This window comes from Chinchilla lanigera, unplaced genomic scaffold (assembly GCF_000276665.1).
Source record: "Chinchilla lanigera isolate Chin_1 unplaced genomic scaffold, ChiLan1.0 scaffold00080, whole genome shotgun sequence".
In the NCBI taxonomy this organism is placed as follows: domain Eukaryota; kingdom Metazoa; phylum Chordata; class Mammalia; order Rodentia; family Chinchillidae; genus Chinchilla; species Chinchilla lanigera.
In genome coordinates this window covers 222,146-240,345 of record NW_004955481.1, presented here as the reverse complement: position 1 = coordinate 240,345, position 18,200 = coordinate 222,146, and the positions used below count along the sequence as shown (strand labels likewise).

Sequence of the window (18,200 nt, the reverse complement as noted above, 5' to 3'; positions counted from 1 at the left end):
TCACTCTTGTTAAAGGGAGAGATGATTTCTGGAGAAACACTGGGGAAAAAGCTAAGAAGCCTCTCATAGCATGAGGGAGAGGAACTGAGAGGTGCAAAAATATGGATAATGAAGGGATCAGCTGAGTCTAAAATTCACTGGGCAAAACTTAGAGTCTACTTACCTGGTGCAATCTCTGTGAGGGTCAAAGGAGGGAATGGATATGATACAGTTGCCTGTGCCTTATCGCTTGGTGTTACCGTCTCAAATACCTCTTCTCCAGTGTCCACAGCCTGTCAGCTGGGGCACAAGATCAGATGTTTTCCCAAAAAGGTTCTAGCTTCATAGTTTTCACTCTTCTTTCATAAGTGGAAGGTTTGCAGGGATCCGGTCTAGCACTTGCTTGCATTTCTTTCACAGGTGAGGTGTGCTGGAGGGTGGCATCCTGGTCCTGTGTGGCAGAGGTGGAGAAGACAGGACCTGCGTGGTTTGCAGAGTGGAGCCCCAGTTTCTGACCCTTGGAATGGATGTGGGACAGAGTTGTCCTCGATGGGTCCTAATGTCAAGGAGTTTCTTTCCCTCTTCAAGGAGGTGGGGTGGGTTTCAGCATAGAGAAGATGGGGAATTGGTCACCAGGTTATAAATTCTTCTGAAACAGGAGTCTCCCGGGTCTTCATTTAGGTCAAAGTCAGAGTAATTGTTGCAACCCATTGATGTTATCCTCTGTCTGTGCCCTGAGGGGAAGCAGTGACTCTGGAGGGTAATCTTCTCCAGAAGGGAGGGGAGATGACAAGGTTTCCTGGAGAGTGCTCTCTAGGGTCCTAACTCTTGAATGGCCTTTGTGTCCTCTGTAGGAATGTGATTTCCTCTCCCGTGCTGTTCACTATCAGCTTGAAACTGCTGGTTGGCAGCTGCAAGTACCATGGTAAAAGTGAGCTCCCAATATTTTTTTCAGGCCAGCTGAAGTCTTTCTGTTGTTCAGTGCAAAAGAAACAATCCTGGTTTATCTGTGATTTTAGTTGAGGAAGGTTAGGGTGTAAGCCATGCTTTCTTTAACCTAATAAGGTGATAGTAGGTCTTTAAATTTTCTTGATTGTTAGAGATGCAAGGGTCCTAGGTGTTCTTTCATCCACTTTATATATGTGTCAGCTTTATCTGATGATTTAGCACTTCTTGTGGCAGAGGAGTCACCACTCTCTGTGGGGACCAATGTTTAAGACTCATGTTCGTGCCTCGGCTGGTTCCCCACTTACTGAATCTTCCACATACTGATTGTAGCTGACCTTGGACCATTATTTAACATACTTATACATCACTAAAATGGGAATAATTATTATAATGCCCACAACATCCTCAGAAAGTTGCAAGGCTGGATTAATTAACAATGCAAAAACTTCTTCTAAAACAGTGCCTGGTGTATAGTTAACAGTAAATACTAACTTGATTTTCCTACTTCTTTAATAACTGTGTACTAGTACCCTTTGTACTAGTACTTGTACTTATTCATTACCTATTTTACTGCTAGTCATATAACATCTCTCCACAACTTCTGTCAGACTCTGCAACTGGTAGTTGTGAAAACTCTAAGGAACTCACGTCTGTCTGCTGGCTGCTTGAAGGCCAATATTCAGGTGATAAGATTTGGTGGGAAGGAACTGAGGACTATCTGAGAGTCAGCTCTGAGGTGATGGAGTGGTGTACTCCTCTCTGACACCATTTCGGGGAAGTCAGCTACTCAAAACATATTTTATGGAGAGGAAAATAAGTGCAAGGGACAATGGGCTGGCAGGGTACTGCCTAGTAGAGTCTTCATCATTCAAGGCCTGCATTTTTTTCTCTTCTGGGGGAATATCCTTGAAATAACTAACAACTTTCATCTTGTCAGATACTCCCTTTTTTCAACAAATTTACAACACTGGAAAAAAGGGGAATTTGGGGCAATTTGCAAGGCAGAGCTAATCTTTTTGGTTTCTCTGTCTCTCTCTCTGTCTTTGTGTCTCTTTTCTTGGTCTCTTCCCTTCCTTCCTTTATACCTTCTTTCCTTTCTACCTTCCTTCCTTTACTTTTTTCTTCTTTCCTTTGGCACTGGGGATAGAGCTGAGGGCCTCACATTTGCTAGGCAAGCGCTCTACCACTGAGCTGCAGGCATCCTCCCCCCTGTTCACTTGCTACTGTTGGTTGTTTTGAATCTTGGGTATATTGCCTATGGAACCCTTGGGCTTTCATCTCCACAGCTTGAATTGAATCTTTAAGTTCTTTACTCCTAGCATCTATAGTCTTTTCAGTGGATCTGTAGTCAGAATGGTCTGAAATAAAGTTATAAACTGAAATAAAGAAATAAAGTTAACAAGGGTCAAATCAGAATTTTTCTTGTTCTAAAACTCCCTACAGTGGTTTTCAAGATGGTGAAGTGGCAGCAAAATTCATCCTGAGATCCAGAATCCAAACATTAGAAAATAACAAATTTTGGAAGAAAAAAAGAGAAGTAAATCACCAGGAACTGTGAAAGAACTGACAGGAAAAAGCTGCAGAGCAGTTTGAAAGACAGATCACAAGGCAGGAAAGAAAACACAACACCATGGATTGTCTCCCTGGTTTCTGGCTCACTGCTTGTGGGGAAGGAATCCTGCTCTGCAGAAGTAAGGTGAGTGCTGGGGACTCCAGAGAGAAATGGTGGTAGTGGATTTGGCTGGTAGTGTAGGCTTCCAGTGGAGCCCATGGTATTTGTGATCTGAAAGGCCAGCAAGGGGTTTTACTCCACAGGAACTCTTTCCACATGGCAGGAAAACAGCCAGTAGGGATCAGAGCACAAGTGTCCACCATATTGCCTGGGAGTGCTTGGCTGGGCACCATTTTGTGAAGAGGGTGATTGTTTGAATCTAGGAGTATGAACAGTTGGGGTATGGCTTTACTATACTTCAGGATTCCTACAGTTACTCTCCTATAGTGCCTGGGTGAGATATCCACTGAGAGAGAATAGGCTGGAAAAAGACTCCCTGAGGAGTTCACACTTCTGCTGGGAAGGGCATAAGCCCCATCCTCTGTGCTGGGAGACCAGGCTCAGTTTGAGTTGTGCTGGGTCTGAAAGTGCTGGCAGTGAGTACTTGAGCTCTTGCCCTATTTACTGCCTTTGTTCAGTGTCACATGCATCTCTTGATGTTCCCAGGGAAAAATGGTGAGAGGATGGAGAAATAAAGACAAGAGACAAAGCCGGGGTTCAGGTGGAGCCCTCTCTCCAGATGGGAGAAAAGGAACTGTCCAAGAACTGTAGAGTATTTATTTATACACTCAGGAGGTTGATGTCAATTTCAACCTCTCTGCCTAGAGAGTTTGCAACTAGTTTGCAAGCTGGAACAGCTCGTTTACATATCTGGAGGAGCTCCCGGTGATCTCTGCCAGCTTTGTCTTAGCTCCACATGTGTGATTGATTTCCAGCTTCACCTGCTCCCTAGAGCACAGATCTGGTTCTGACTGCCTTCCTCATCCATGTGAGTGAGGACATGTCTCGGTGTGGGCATTGCCACAACACACAGTGAACAGACAGCCCTCTGGAATGGGTAGGAGGCACCTCATAAACCCACATGCTGTAAGGCTGGGTGAAGGAAACTGAGAATTTCTAGACCCCAAAATTGTGGTTTCAGGAAGAAAATCACTCATTCAAAAATACAGAGAAAAAATTTTTTTTCCTGTGTTTTGACTTTTTTTCTTTCCTATTTCTTCTTCATTGATTTGTTGGAATTGGGGAATTTTCCTTTACCCTACTTCCTTATTTATCTTTTCCCCCCTCTTTTTCCTTTTAATTTTTTCTTTTAATATTTTTATTATTCTCCATATTATTTTTTATTCTTCTTTCCTCCCTTGTTTCTTTTAGCTTCTATTTTTCTTATTTTGTTATCTTTAGCTAATTATATCAGTATCCTTCCACTCTCTAATAGGCTCTTTTGTATCACTTCTCTCTTCTCCTTCTCATCTCCCATTGTGTAATTTTTCAGACTTTGCTTTTGCATTCTGCCATTCCCCACCCCTGGAACCTCTAATTGTATAACCATTATGCTTCTCTAAGTTTTAGATAATTCACGCAATGTTATTAACTGTCTGTCTTTTTCTTTCACTGCTGAGACAAAAACCCAGCACCAAAATTAAGGAAGGAAAGATTTGTTTAGCCACAGTTCATGAAGGTTTCAGTCTATAACCAGCTGGCTCCAAGGCAGGGTGACATGGCACAGGGGCAATAGTTCAAGGCAGCAAAAGACAGCAAAAGCAGAGTGGAGGACCACCTTGGCGACTCTCCTTGAAAGAGGAGAAATTGTCTCCATTTTAGCTGAGCCTGACCCTATTTCCATGTATTGATGTGTACAGAGCTGGCGAGGACCCTTTCTTTATCCCTTCAATCGGCTGTAAGCAGTGCATATTTGTCTAGCCAAGGTGCTGATGGTAGTCTTTGAAGACAGCAGACATGTTTCCCCAGAACCTCCGTTATTCCCCCATGAGCCAGGATGATGTGGAATGTTGAGCCAGTGCTCCACGTGGATTTCCTGGGGCTTGAAACTTTACACATCAGAGCTGAAGCACTGATCCCAAAACATTAGATACTATCTCATTTGTATTATGCAGATTACTCTTTTTGCATATCCTTCTCTCCGCATTTGCAGAGGTGATTTCAGGCCTCCTACCTATCCCGGCTCAGGGCGTTCACCTACTTCCCACCATTCTCACAGTCTCTCATCCTCAAGCCACTCCCTTCTTCATAAATGAATAGATCCCAGGTTCAGCTTTGGGTCAAGGCCTTTGATCTGGATGGCCATCATTGTGGCTGGACTTAGGACCCCTTGGCTTCCCATAACTTCAAATATGCCTTTCTGTCTTTATTCTTGCCATGGGTTGCGGTGGAAGTGGTGGATTGGTATTAACCCACTAGGATCCCAATAATTTTTCATGAGATTACACATATAAACTTCCTGGGCCATGATGATGTCTTACTGAGAAGGGCTGTCTATAAAGCAGCAAGAGCAAAAGGGGAGAGCAAGCCTCTTTTCCTCCCTTATATTGTAAGGAAGCTATGTGCCCTCGAGTGGGTGTAGCACTCACACCATTGTGCCCTTCCCTTGCACAGGCTCAGAATACTTACATATGTACATTTCTGATCTGATGTCTTCTATGGCCTGATGGAGTTGTTTCTTTACTTTAGTTGCTATCATTTCAGAGATTTGAGGTGTATGACTTCCAGGCTCTTCTGTGTTGATGTCTCCTGGATTTGTTCTGGATGGGGTAGAGGTCTGAGATTGCATTTTGCTCCTTTGTTTTGTCATTTTTGAAGATCCAGAGGTTTCCTGGAGCTCAGCCTCACTCCCACGATGGTGTGGGAGTGGCAGGGCAGGAATCCAAAGGTCCTCAGTTCTCAGCGTGGCTCCTGTGCTGGTGTGTGGGGGCAAGGTGGGGTTGTAGATGCTCCTGAAAGTTTCTGGCATTCAGTTGGCTCCCATGTTGGTGGGAAAGGGGCAGGGGAGGCTCACTGGAGTTCCTGAAGCTGCCTGGGGTTCAGCCTGGCTTCCACAAGGGTAGGGGGGTGCAGGTTGTGGTCACTGAGGCTTCATATGTTGCCCAGGACCCAGCCTGATTCCCACACAGTATGGGAGGGGTGAGGGTAGAGTCCTCAAGGCCACTGAGTCTGTCTGGGGGTCAGCTTGGCTCCCATGGGGGTGCAGGTGGTGATGGAAGTGGCCACTGAGGCTCCAGAAGGTGTCCAGGGCTCCACCTGCCTCACACGCTGGTTGGGGAGGCTCAGGGCCAGCTCATCAGGGTTCCTGAAGATGTCCAGGGTTCAGCCCAGCTCCCGCGGGTATGTGACAGTGCAGGAAGTGGCCATTGAGGCCCCAGAAGGTGTCCGGGGCTCCACCTGCCTTACATACGGGTCGGGGAGGCACAGGGGCAGCTCACTGAGGTTCCTGAAGATGTACAGGGTTCAGCTCCTGTATATTTCAATTTAAAAAATATATTTATGCTAACAAATACCTGTTTATATGAATTTTATAAAGCTTCATTTGAAGATGGGTTCTACTCCTAAAAATAAATGATATAAACCACTGCCAGATGAAAATGATCATGCCATACTAGAAGGTTTAGCTTTAAAGGAGACTCACGTCACATTGTTTCCAGCAGGGCTCTGTAAATTATGGCTAATGGAACCAAACTAAATGTTCAAGGGGAGAGATTATCAAATTATAGTGCACCACTTTGGCAAATGGAATGCAAGTCCTGTATTGGAAAATGCTGTAGCATATTAGTTTTTAAACTCAGTTGCCCCTTGGAGCTGTGTGGGGAGTTTTTAAAAAATCCCCAAACCCAGCCCCATCCCAGATCAATTAAATTCACTCCAGAGTGGGCATCAATAGTTGGCATCAGAGGCATCAGTGTCACTATTGTAGATGAATTTTCAATGACTCACACTCATAGATAATCTGCTTTTTTTTCCACTTATATAATATACAGTGATCATCTGTGTATGTCACTGAAAAATTTGACTTCTTTTTGTTAAATTTCTACACACAGAAATACATGGCATAGGGTATTGTTTGATGTAGATGGGGGTTGCCCTGTGATGGAGTTTTACAATCAGAGGTGGGTGGTTGCGGGCCAGTCCAAGAGGAGAGTCTTTAGCCCAAACTTGGGGAAAGAGAGTCTTAAGTACTTCTGGGTTGGTTCTCTCTCTCTCTCTCTCTCTCTCTCTCTCTCTCTCTCTCTCTCTCTCTCTCTCTCTCTCTCTTTCTCTCTCTGTCTATCTCTAGTGGGACCATGATGGCAAGCAGGAAATATGGTTGTGGAGCTGGAAGGAACAGAGAAACAGACTGTCCCAGGGAGAAGGTGATGGTGGCCCCTAACTTGGATAGGCTGTCTCTCCACAGGAGTGGGATTGGGATTCCAGCAAATAGAAGAGCTCATGTGTGATTTCATGTCCTCCAAGGCTGCAAGTTTGTGCCTGGCAGAAGGGGAGAGGCAGGAGTACCAGTTGTCCCAATGATGATAACTTGTTTTCTGACAGAGGAGCAATAGGCTGGTTAATTACAGAGTGTTTTGCTCCACTGTTGAAAGGAAAGTCATAGGTTGGCCCCCATGCGGATGTGGACTGTGGGCTTTCAGGGGCCCAGCTGAAGAAGGGAGCTAGGTCTGGCCTAGTCTGAGCCTATCAGACCAATGAAAGTATTGTCATCTGATCCAGGTTGGGGTTTTTGAGCATCTTTATCTCTTTGTTTGAATGGGCATTTCTTCTTCCAGTATCCATAACCTTTATATCTTGAATATTGATCTTTGGCCAGAGGGCATGGTCGGCTACCAGACTGGAAGGAGTTGAAGTGGTAGGGTAGGAGAAATGGCTGAGGTTGGGGGCCTCATCTGGAGATAGTCAATGGGTTTCAAGGCTGCAGTTGGGGAGGAACTTGTCTGCCAAAAGCCACAGCTTGGCAGTGTGGTGTGTGGACTCAGCAGAGCACTGGCCAGGCACAGGCAGCAGACAGGAGATTCAGAACCAAATTTAGCCAGTAGTCAATGTGGGGAAATTGGTCTGGATGGTCTTCTGTCCCTGCCTCCATCACTGTGTCCCAGACGCAGCTGATTTCTCTTTTAGCTAATGTCTCTCAGGGGGCCAAGTTGGACTGAGTCTCAGCCAGCTGATTTCACAGAGATCTTGGAGCTGGTTTGGCTTTATTTTAACTCCATAGTCTCCAGAAAAGCCCTTTTAAAAATTCTTTAGGCTACATTCCAGAACTGTAGGTTTTGACTGATTAGATCCCATTCTGGCTTTCTACGTGTATGTGGTGTTTCCTTGTTTGGAGATGTAACAGACAAAGGTGGGGTGCCCTCTTTGATAGAGAACCAGGCAGATGCTGCCTGGCTGCTTCCCTCTTGGTGATGAAGGTCTGTTTTGGCAATATGTGCAGCTCGGATCCCAGGTCAGGTCAGTGATCCCATTACAGAGATGTGAGTTGTTTTTGAGTCATACTGCAGACTACATACTCACAGGATAAGCCCACTTGAACTCCATAGCTGAAGCTGTAGAACTACACAAAAGAACGTCCAAAGCAGCTGGATTTGGCAAGGGTGGCATACATTCACTCACACATTCATTTAGAGGTTAAAACACTCCACCTTTCACCTGGAAAACAGAAACTAACTAGGAAGTGATCAAGCTCCTCTTTTGTCTACTGGGACAGGTCTAACTACCAGAAGAACTCAGGGTGGCCTTACCATGATTCAGAATTCCTGACGGTTTTGTTTCAGTCTCTTTTAGAGCTGACAATGCAGGTGGGATACCCTACCCACTTGGCATCCCAGAGGCTGCAGAGGAGACCTCTAAACAAAGAGGGGCTTGCCTACTGTCAGAATGCTGCTGGGATATGGAGCGGGGGAGACCTGCCTCCACGACCACAGCAAGGACCATGTAGGGCTATAGCTGTCTTCTCTTGTTTCCCAGCCCAATACACCAGAAACTGTTGTGGGAAAGTTGAATCAACAGTAGCCAGGAGCTCAGAAGAAGAAAGAAATGCTGGTGGACCCCAGAGGAGTAGTTTCCAAAGTCTGAGGTGCTGATTACAGAAAGTTTGTCTTTTTTATAGGGTGGCAAGTGGGAGTTACAAAACACTAAGATAAGCATAGCTGAGGGCCATGGTACAATGGGTATCTTGTGGTGAGCACAGCTGTATGTAGCAAAGTTGTTCTTAGTACATTGACAGAAGTTTCCGTGTGACAACAAATCATAGGATTTAGCTGAGTTCAGTGGCAGAGAACAGAATGGCTGCAGCTTTATTGGACAAAGTGGCTGCAGTTAGGTCAGGATTTCTGCTTTAAGGTCACCGTTCCAAAGAAAGTTAATCTAATTACAATAGGTAGATGCCAGTTCAAGTGATAGAAACCCAGTTCAAATTTGTTCGTGCAAGAAGCGACATTTATTGAGTTTGAAATTGCAGGTTATATTTAGGTCCTGAAAGGGCTGGATTTGGGACTAGACTCAGACACAGACTGCTTCCTTTCCATGGAAGCCTCATCTCTCACATGAGCTATATCCATACAAATTTAAACTGCTAGCTCTGGCCTGTACCCATGGGCCTCCTGTGAGAAGTTGTGCTGCCCCAAAGGGATCCAATTCAAATTCTAGCACTGGGGCGCAAACATCCTGTTGCCTGAGGACAAGATCCTGTGACCAGCAACCCCCACCAACATTGGGTGGGAGAAGTTCTCCAAAGATGGTCTCATTCCCAGAAGGGAAGGGAGTTTGCAGTCTGAACCCTGTACTTCCAAGAGATCTCCCTCATATTTGTCTTTTCATATTCCAAACCCGCCTGCCATTTCTCCCTGAAGCTTGGCCAGTTTCCAGGCTTCAAACCAGTGTATTAGAGTGATGATGTCACAAAGCCAGGGTTCCAGAAGGCCGGGGTAGCCCAGCACTCTAGCCTTCTTTAGAATAAGAGGAGCCATTAGTTGGGCACAGCTGGAGTGAGTGGTGAAGAGGGGGAGGTCCCTGCCTCAAACCGCTTTGTTCTACAGATCCTCAAGAAAGTCCTGGGCTGACTGGGATCTGGGCCCAAAGAGGGATGGGAGAAAGGTAAGCTTCCAAGGGGCCTGGGGACACAGGCACTAGCACCACTGTCTTCCCCAAGAGGATCCCCAGAGGGTCTTAAATGGGCAGAGTTGGAGCACCTGGCTTCCCGAGGCTCAGAGACATCAACTCTGAGGGAACCTGCTGAGACCAAGCAGTATAGTTGTGTGTGCAATACACACTAAACAGTCATTTGTTGTTGCCTGAAATTCTAAACAGGTACAGTCATTTTATTTGCTAAATCTGACAACCTTAGGATGGAGGGCAGTGAGAACACAAAAGAATGTCCCCAAGCTCAGGCTGGTGTGGAATGAAAAGACAGAAGTGCGCAGACAGGAAGCCAGCCCACCAAAGAGGCCATCTTGTCATGCTTCAGCTGCCGGGCACCCAGGGGCAGGGTGGAGGACTCTGGGCCTTTGCCCTCAGCAACACCTCTGTTTAAGGGGAAAGACAGCCACCTCTGTGACAAAAGTAGCCCCAGGTTTTTTCACTGTATTGACCATTTTGAAGAATACAGGCCAGTTACTTGGGAGATTGTCCCACCAGTTTGGTTTTGCTTCCTCAGGTTAGAGCCAGAGTATTATCCTTGGCCAGAAGAGTACATAAGAGGTATTATGTCCTTCTCAGGGCATCATACCTGGAAGCACAATGTCCCCGTGTACTCACCGATGAAGTGAATTTTGACTGCACAGTCAAAACCCTGTCTGGCTCCTCCACTATATAATTACTATTTTCCCTGGGCAACAGCTAAGAGACCTGTAGGGAGACTCTGAGAACACGTACATGTCCAGGTCTTCCTCCTTCCTGCCTCTTGAAGTTTAGCACCCACTGACGATTCTTGTTCAGACCAATCTATAATGACTGCAAAATGTGAATGGTACAGTGTTTCGTTCTGGGGAAATTTGGGTTTACTTGGGGAAAGTGTTTTAAAATTCACTGTGGTGATAGTTGTACAACTCAGCAAAGATTTTGTTTGTACATTTTAAATGAACCAATATATGTTGTGCCTAATATCTCAATAAAGCTGCTACAAAAATATTGTTCCAGATTTGGTCAGCTGATATCCTTTTGATGTAGTTCTTATGTTGATTTGACTGCCCCAATCCATATTTTGAGCATTTCCTTAATTTATGGTTCAGGAAGATAATCTAGAATTATCTATAAGATAATCCCTTTCCTGCTCTTGCTGAAGGACTTGCCGTATTCCAGGAAGTCCCAGTTCCATTGTGTGGGGAATGTGAAACCAAAATGTGAGCATTTATTATTTTATATAATCATCCTGTCATTCCTATTATGTAGGTATTAGTATATTTCACTTTATAGATGAGGCCCAGCAAGGTTAAATGTGTTGCCTAGTCACACAATGCTCTAGCCTTTGAAAGCAGACAATGTGAATCCAAAGCCCTGATTTTCACCACACACACACACATACACACATACACAACACACTCATAAAATGAAGGTTATTCCTACACCAAACCATTGTCACTTGCTTTCTGATATATACTTTTGAGTAGAAGCAAAAAGGTAGGACCTATAATAATCAGCCCATCAGGAACTGCATGAAGCAGAGTAGCCCCTCAGGGAAAGTTGTGTGCCTAGAGTCTGGAGGTGTGGGGTTGGGGATCAGCACCCAATGACCTGGCTCTTTTTCTGGAAGCACATGTTCAAATGTGCATGTAGACATGTTGGTGAAGCATGGCTTTCGTCAGTCTCTTTTGCCAAACTCATTCTCCACCATAACCCAATGCCACTCTCCACTGGTGTCCATTGCAAGTGGATCTGCAGATGAAACCAGATTGGCCTTGGCTTTTAACTATTGAAACTGGAAAATGGGTATATAAAAAAAGATTTACTTTTCTTTGGTAAATGTTTAAACTTTTCTGTGATAAAATATTCTAAAATAATAAGAGGAAAGAGATTAAAAGTTGGTGATGAGCAGTGAGTAAGTGAAGAAAAATATTTGTCTGCCCTCTCCTGATTCTCCAGGCTCTCCAGGAAGACCAGCAGAAGCCTGTGAGACCAGAGCAGTGGGCCCTGCTGGGGACCTTATCCCCTCTGAGGATGGCCCGGGTATGGCTCATTTCCTTGGCCAGCTGCCTCCTTGTTGTAAATCAGGCTTTCATCATCAAACGCTGTGACTTGGCCAAGATCCTGCATGAGGAGCAGTTGGATGGATTTGAGGGCTACTCCCTGAGTGACTGTGAGTGCCATGTCTTTGGCCCCTCCCCTTCTCCTCCTCTCCTATGCATGCCTAGGAGCCACCTTCCTTTTCTCCCATCATTCTTTAAAGACAAGTTCAAAAAAGCACACCCCGCAAGATGTCTTCCCCAACACTCCTACTCATTGGATAATTATCTACCAAGAACTGTTTATAGCTCTAAAGGCAAAGTTCCTCCTTTCATAGTGTTCACATCCTAGGGTAACACACACACACACACACACACACACACACACACAGAGTACTGCTGGGGCTGATAAATGCTTGACAAAGAATAAAGCAGAGGTAATTACACTGTTCTTGATGGAAAAGCCACATTAAACAGCACTGCATGAAAGGAGATATCCAGTCATCCAAATGTCTGTGGGAACAACATTTGGGGCAGAGGAATAGTCAGTACAAAGACTTCCTATTCCCAAGTGGTAGAGATTATTTCTTTCTTGCGTGGAATTTGGGCACAGTTATCTTGTGACACTTTCTGCTTGTATCCTTCACTGTGGTTTTTTTAAGGTACCTATTGTAATTCTTGCACTTTAGGCCCATTGAAAGCAACATCTGTGTTTGACCCAGATGTTGCTGGGCTTTGCATAATTCCTGGCACACAGTAGGTGCTCAGTAAGTACAGAAAGCATGAAAGGAAGGATCCTGTATTGATGGATGGACCAAAGGATGGGAGGAGATGCCATGGGTGTTTCTAGCTCTCCAGCCTCGTCTGGCCATCAGGCCATGTTCCTTTCTTCTCCTTTTCTCCCTTTCTGCTATTTTCCTTCCCACTCAGCTTGATCCTCTCTAAATCATGACCCTCCTCTTCCTATTCTAAGGGTTGTGCCTGGCTTTTGTGGAAAGCAACTTCAACATATCCAAGGTAAATGAAAATGCAGATGGCAGCTTTGACTACGGAATCTTCCAGATCAACAGCCACTATTGGTGCAACGATTACCAGAGTCACTCGGAAAACTATTGCCACATGGACTGTCAAGGTCTGGCCAGGGCCCCAGGGTGGGAGAGGTGAGAGAGGAGACAAGATCTACTCACAGACCTCTCTGCCTACCCACAACCAGGGCATGTGGAGAGGGATACTTCAGAGAATCAGGGGCTCCTTTACTGAGCAGAGGCTTAGCCAGGTGGTCCCCATTCCCAGGCAGGCAGGAAGTTCTGCAGATACCTTGAGCCTGAGGGTTCAGAAGGGCTCTGAGCAGCCAGGAGTAGTAAAGCAGCTACAGCAGCCAGTTGGTGGAGAGCATATTCTATATTAGCCACTTCACAATCAGAGCTCATTTCATCCCAGTTTCTGTGCAACAGAAACTTTGCAACCTCTGTTGTATAAATAAGCAAACTGAGACGAGGTGCTAAATGCCACTCAGGACGTTGAAAGCTCAGTTCTAACCACTGAGTACTACTTAGGCTAATGGTCTGACCAAAGTCCAAGTGTAGTCTCCTCACTTCAGAGCTGATCCAAGAGGCTTGACAGGGCCTATGACTCTGCCCTTCATCTCCTCCTTTCTTCTCTGGCTAATGTCCCTGGACTTTTGGCCTGAAAATCCCTCTCCAAGGCAGGCCTTTATCTTGGCCTCTGGGATGCCTGCTTTGGCATTTCCTCTCCCTAGAAACACTATAAACTTTGGGTGGACCACCCTCTACCCTGGCTAGGAAGAAAAGTATGGACAGGCCCAAATCTTAGTCCCTCTGCCCCTCTTGCTCCAACCCCCATCCCCTTAGAGCCAGCAGTCATTGTAGGTTATCTCACTGCACTTGGGAGTGAGGCTTTTCTGACCTGGAAAATGCTGAGTGAGGGCTGAGCAGCAGGTCCTGTGCAAGAAGGCCTGGAGTTGGCCTCTGTTTCTGGAGTAATCCTCTGTGTTCTCATGGGTGTTCTTTTCCTCCCTTCCAGATGTGCTGAGGCCCAACCTTCTCGCCTCCATCAGCTGCGCTAAGATGATTATGTCTGGATCAGGGGGGATGAAGAACTGGTGAGGGTGATACACTGGGACCCAGTTAGTTGGCAGATCTCCAAGAAGCAATATATGACAGAGAAGGGCAGTAGGAAGGGCATCCTGGGCACTCACTTGTAGCAGTCTAGAAAAATGTAGATGAGCTTTGGACTCAGAGTTAGAAAACCTAGGTTTGGTTCTTTCTCTGATATTGTATTAAATCAAACCCTTTTGGCTGCAGTAACAGAAAGCCATTTGGGCTAGCCAAGGGGAATTTATTCTGAGAGGAGGTGGTATCTCACCGAGCCCACTGGGCTGAGCTTCAGGGATGGAACTGAACAGAACCAATGTGGGAAACTCAGAAGCTTCCCAGAGCAGGTCTCTGCTTCTGTTGGTGCTTCCTCTGCCTGCAGTCCATAAACTATAGGTGCCTAAGTTTATGAGCAAAGCAACCCTAGGGTCTGGCTAGGCTCAGTCCTAGTGTGAGGCTGTGGGACAAAGGATCTGATCTGTTCAGCTTGGACCATGTGTTTCCTCTTAGCCCAAGCAGCTGTAGCATGGGAAGAGTTAAATACAAACAGGATTACAGCAGGGGCCCTTTCCCTGTAAATGGCAATGTTTTCTATTAAAAGTGTGGTGCTCATCAGCTGAGCAGACACCCTCAAAACTTTCAATTCTTCAGCAATGAACATTCAGATGGTCACTTACCTTTTCCATATATATTTACAAACTAGGGCTATAAATAATATCCACAAGTGCCTCTGCACGTGACTGAGCATAGAAGGAGTTGGGAGCTCTGCAGATTCAAAACACTATACAGGAAGGGCCGTTGATAATTGTTAAGTCTTAGCCTTTTGCAAGAGTGTCTGTGACTGCACCTGGGATTTTTAAAAAGTAACTCTCAGTCCTTATAAAACAGTCTGCCTACCGAGAGAGGGAGAGAGGGAGGGAGGGAGAGAGATATGCAGATTTGAAAATGTGAATGCTTACGGAAGAGAGCAAGTAACAGACATGAGGGAAATCTGAAGGACCCAGAAGAAGACAGTAATGAAGGCGGTGTGGACATTCCTCTGCAGGGAGACTCACCAGGACTGGGTGAAGTGTGTGAAGACACTACTATGTGACAACAAGAGCCATGTCTTTTTCCTCCACAGGGTGAGATGGAGGATGCACTGTGCAGACCGGCCACTCTCCTACTGGATGACAGGCTGCCGTCTGGGATGAAGCAGGTTACAGGGCCACTGGGACTCATCCAGAACCCGTGTCCTCATTTGGGGATTCTTTTCTTCCTCTTGCTTCTTCCACTTGGCGTTACTTTCTTTCCCTTCTCATTCACAAGTAGAACTGACTAGAGTCCCAGGGACAGATGCCTTTCTTAGGCTTTCTCCTTGTACCCATACAGGCCCTATGCTCTTGTTCCTGTCATTTACAACCAAGAGGATCACAATAAATATCTATTATTTTTATTTATTAAAGCACTCCTTGGGCAAAGAATATGTTAATGTATTCATTATTAGTGTGATGTACGTTTGGGTACTCACTGTAGTAGGAGTGTGTTAGGTATTACAAGAAGGAAGACAAAACATAGCAATTTTCTTTAGGTGTTCATAATTGAGGCAAACAAGCAGAGATATCCACAAACATCACAATGCATAAAATAGAATCTATGGTCATTGGTTTGAAACAATATCAAGAACTGAGTAATTTTCCCAAAGATGATGATTTTTGAAGTGAAAGAGAAAGCTCAAAAGTAGTTCATGGGTATGGCTACAGGTCTGGTACTGAGCGGTACCAAGGTAGGGAAAGTAGGATGGGATAGAGAAATGCTGCCCCGGTGCCATTCATTTTGGGTTACTCTGAGGAGATGGGCTAGAATCTAGGTGCTCAAAAGCTTCTCTGGAAAAGATTCTCTGCCTAGAAAGTGCTGATGTGGAGTAGAACCACTTAAAATCAAGGCAAAGGCCAAAAAGGGAGGGATATCCTGTACTTAGCCACCGTCAACAGTGTTTGACCAAACTGACGTATTGTCCTGGGCCATGTATGCCTGCATCTTAGACCTTAACTACTTCAGTTGTAAGAATTTTGACTAACTGGTGGTTTCCAGACTTTAGGATTTCACAGGCTGGTACCATGTCAAAAAAATTAAAACCGAAGATAGCCAGCTTTTAATTTTAATGTTTCATAAAGAGTATTTGAAATAAGCATTCTCTATTTTAGCATCTCTTCACAAAACATTTTTTGAGAGAAGACAATGCTTTTCTAATTCACAACATGAAGTTGACCTGAAATAGTAGAACTGAACCAGGACAAATAATGCTGTCATAAAATTTACATTTCTCACATCTGTTTCAGAGGAACATACTATGTCTTAGGGCTCTCCTTGGTGTCACAGACTGCTTTAAGTAAAATCATTTAAAAATAATAGATAGCAATATATATATTTTCAAACTATGCTGTGATATAGTTAGAAAGGCAACTAACTATAATATCTGTGATGATAACAATGGCAGGATTAAGATATTGGTTAAACATTAAGAACCACATTTCCATTATAGCTGTTATATGAAGTGTATCTTTTTTTTTTTTTTTTTTTTCTGGTACTGGGAATTGAACTCATGACCTTCAGCTTACCAGGCAGGTGCTGTGCTGCTGAGCTAAATCCCCAGCCCCTATCTTTTAAACTGATAAGGCATGTGTTTGCTGTGGCTGCTACATCACTAGCAAGTTTCTTCTTGAGTAACAGATACTTCATTGGTCAGGACTCAAGTTAAGTTTTCTTCCCCAACTTTGCTCTTTTGGAGGAGAAAGAAACATGTCTGTCTTTTGTATACAGGGAGAGTTATGAAATGAAGCTATTGTAAGCTTTTAACTCACAATTTCACGGGGGAATGAATTAATATTAGGAATACTTCTGAAGTACTTCCAACTTTTAAAATAATACAGCTTCTGAATAATTTCTCAAAACTAGCTTTCAGTTTTGGTATATGATGCTAAACAACATAATTGATCTGTATTTTGGCAAGTTTTTCTGTTAACTACGCTTTGCCCTCAATAAAAGATAAAGTTATAATCTCAAATAATTTCTGGATATAAAGCATCTTGAAATGTTTTATTTTTCACTGCACACATATATTTGTATGTATAAGCAAGTTACTTTTACTATGAGATAAAACTAGACACTAGAGGCAGCCTGATCTTTTTTAGAAATCCTCCTCTATGTTGAGGCAGGCAGTTACAGTTCACTGCAGAATATGACGAGGCTGTAGTAAATTTTCTTAATGTCTGTTGACCTCACACTGGCAGCTCTGACCACTGCAGCTCCATGCTCATCCATTTCCTCCTCAGCACTGGCCTCTAAAGTCCTCTGTCAGAAACAAGATGTTGATTGAGTAGCCAATTCTATTTTCAGTCTTTTCAATAACTCTTTCTCTTCATTTTGGGTCTAGTCTTGGTATCACAGTGACCATCAATAAGCTCAAGAATGTTTTCCTCTGTAGAATAGCCAAGTAATAATTTCTGCGCCTCTACATTCCCTGAAAAGTAGATGTATATGTTCATTCTGGCTTCTCTCCACTTTCCGACTGTGGTAACTACATATGCAAAGAATGCTGCTCTCACGCGCCTGTCTGTGAATGCTGCCCTCCACAGGTGCCCCTGTCCCATGTTGAAGTGGAAAATGGAGGTTTGATACACAGGGAGGACACTGAAACAAACCAGTCCATTAGGTGCAAGGGAAAGCAAAGAGAAGAAAGGGAGAAAATGAGAGAGCTAAGTGTGTCTTGTCTGTCTCAATTAGTCATGGAGAACAAGATCCTTGGTCTTCTGATCTTACCTTTGACTGACTGTGACTTTTATCAAGGAAGAGCCTGGGTCTTTACTCCTCTTCTATCTTCCCACATGACTGGACTTAATGGTACTTGGTGCTGTATTATTACAACATGGTTCTTTTTTTGAAAATGGCATATAATGCACACACCCTAAAAGTTCAACGGTACAGATCACAATTTGGTGATGTTTAATGTATTCACAAGTTTATACAACATTCTCCATTTTCTAATTCCGGAGCATTTTCATCACTACTAAAAAGTCTTAGTCACCCATCCTCCCTTTCGTCTCCCCCGAGTTCCAAGCAGCAATCTATTTTTTGCCCCTATGGATTTGCCTATTATGGGTATTTCATATAAATGAACAATGTTGTATGTGGCTTTTGGTGTCTGGTTTCTTTCACATAACATAGTGTGCTCAAAGTTTATCTCTGTGTTAGTTTGTATCTTTCTAGTAATATCTTTCTGAATAATATCCCGTTGTATAGATGTATCACTAGATCAGTTTATCTCTCTCTCTCTCTTTTTTTTTTTTTTTTTTTTTTGTCTTTTTGAGGCAGGGTCTCACTATGTAGTTCAGGCTGGCCTTGAGCTGACTTTGTAGCCCAGGCTAGTCTTGAACTTGCAATGATCCTCCTGCCTCAGCCTCCTGAGTG

At 44.3% G+C, this 18,200-nt stretch overlaps 1 protein-coding gene across 7 annotated transcripts in view; it reads left to right on the top strand.

The window, feature by feature from the left end:
• Lyzl6 (lysozyme-like 6) overlaps positions 1–15,214 on the top strand; it is a 48,434-nt gene extending 33,220 nt beyond the window's left edge. For 4 of the 7 annotated variants that reach the window (XM_013503532.1, XM_005402553.2, XM_013503531.1 and 1 more), the window contains 5 exons: positions 2,371–2,623; positions 11,558–11,771; positions 12,611–12,769; positions 13,681–13,759; positions 14,875–15,211. In XM_013503532.1, coding sequence (XP_013358986.1) covers positions 2,558–2,623; positions 11,558–11,771; positions 12,611–12,769; positions 13,681–13,759; positions 14,875–14,944 — 588 coding nt within the window. In that variant the 5' untranslated portion in view covers positions 2,371–2,557 and the 3' untranslated portion in view covers positions 14,945–15,211. Of the gene's footprint in view, positions 1–2,370; positions 2,624–9,407; positions 9,575–11,557; positions 11,772–12,610; positions 12,798–13,680; positions 13,765–14,874 lie in introns of those variants that run through there. The other 3 variants (XM_005402554.2, XM_005402556.1, XM_013503533.1) reach the window with 3 other exon arrangements.
• Positions 15,215–18,200: the final 2,986 nt, after the last annotated feature.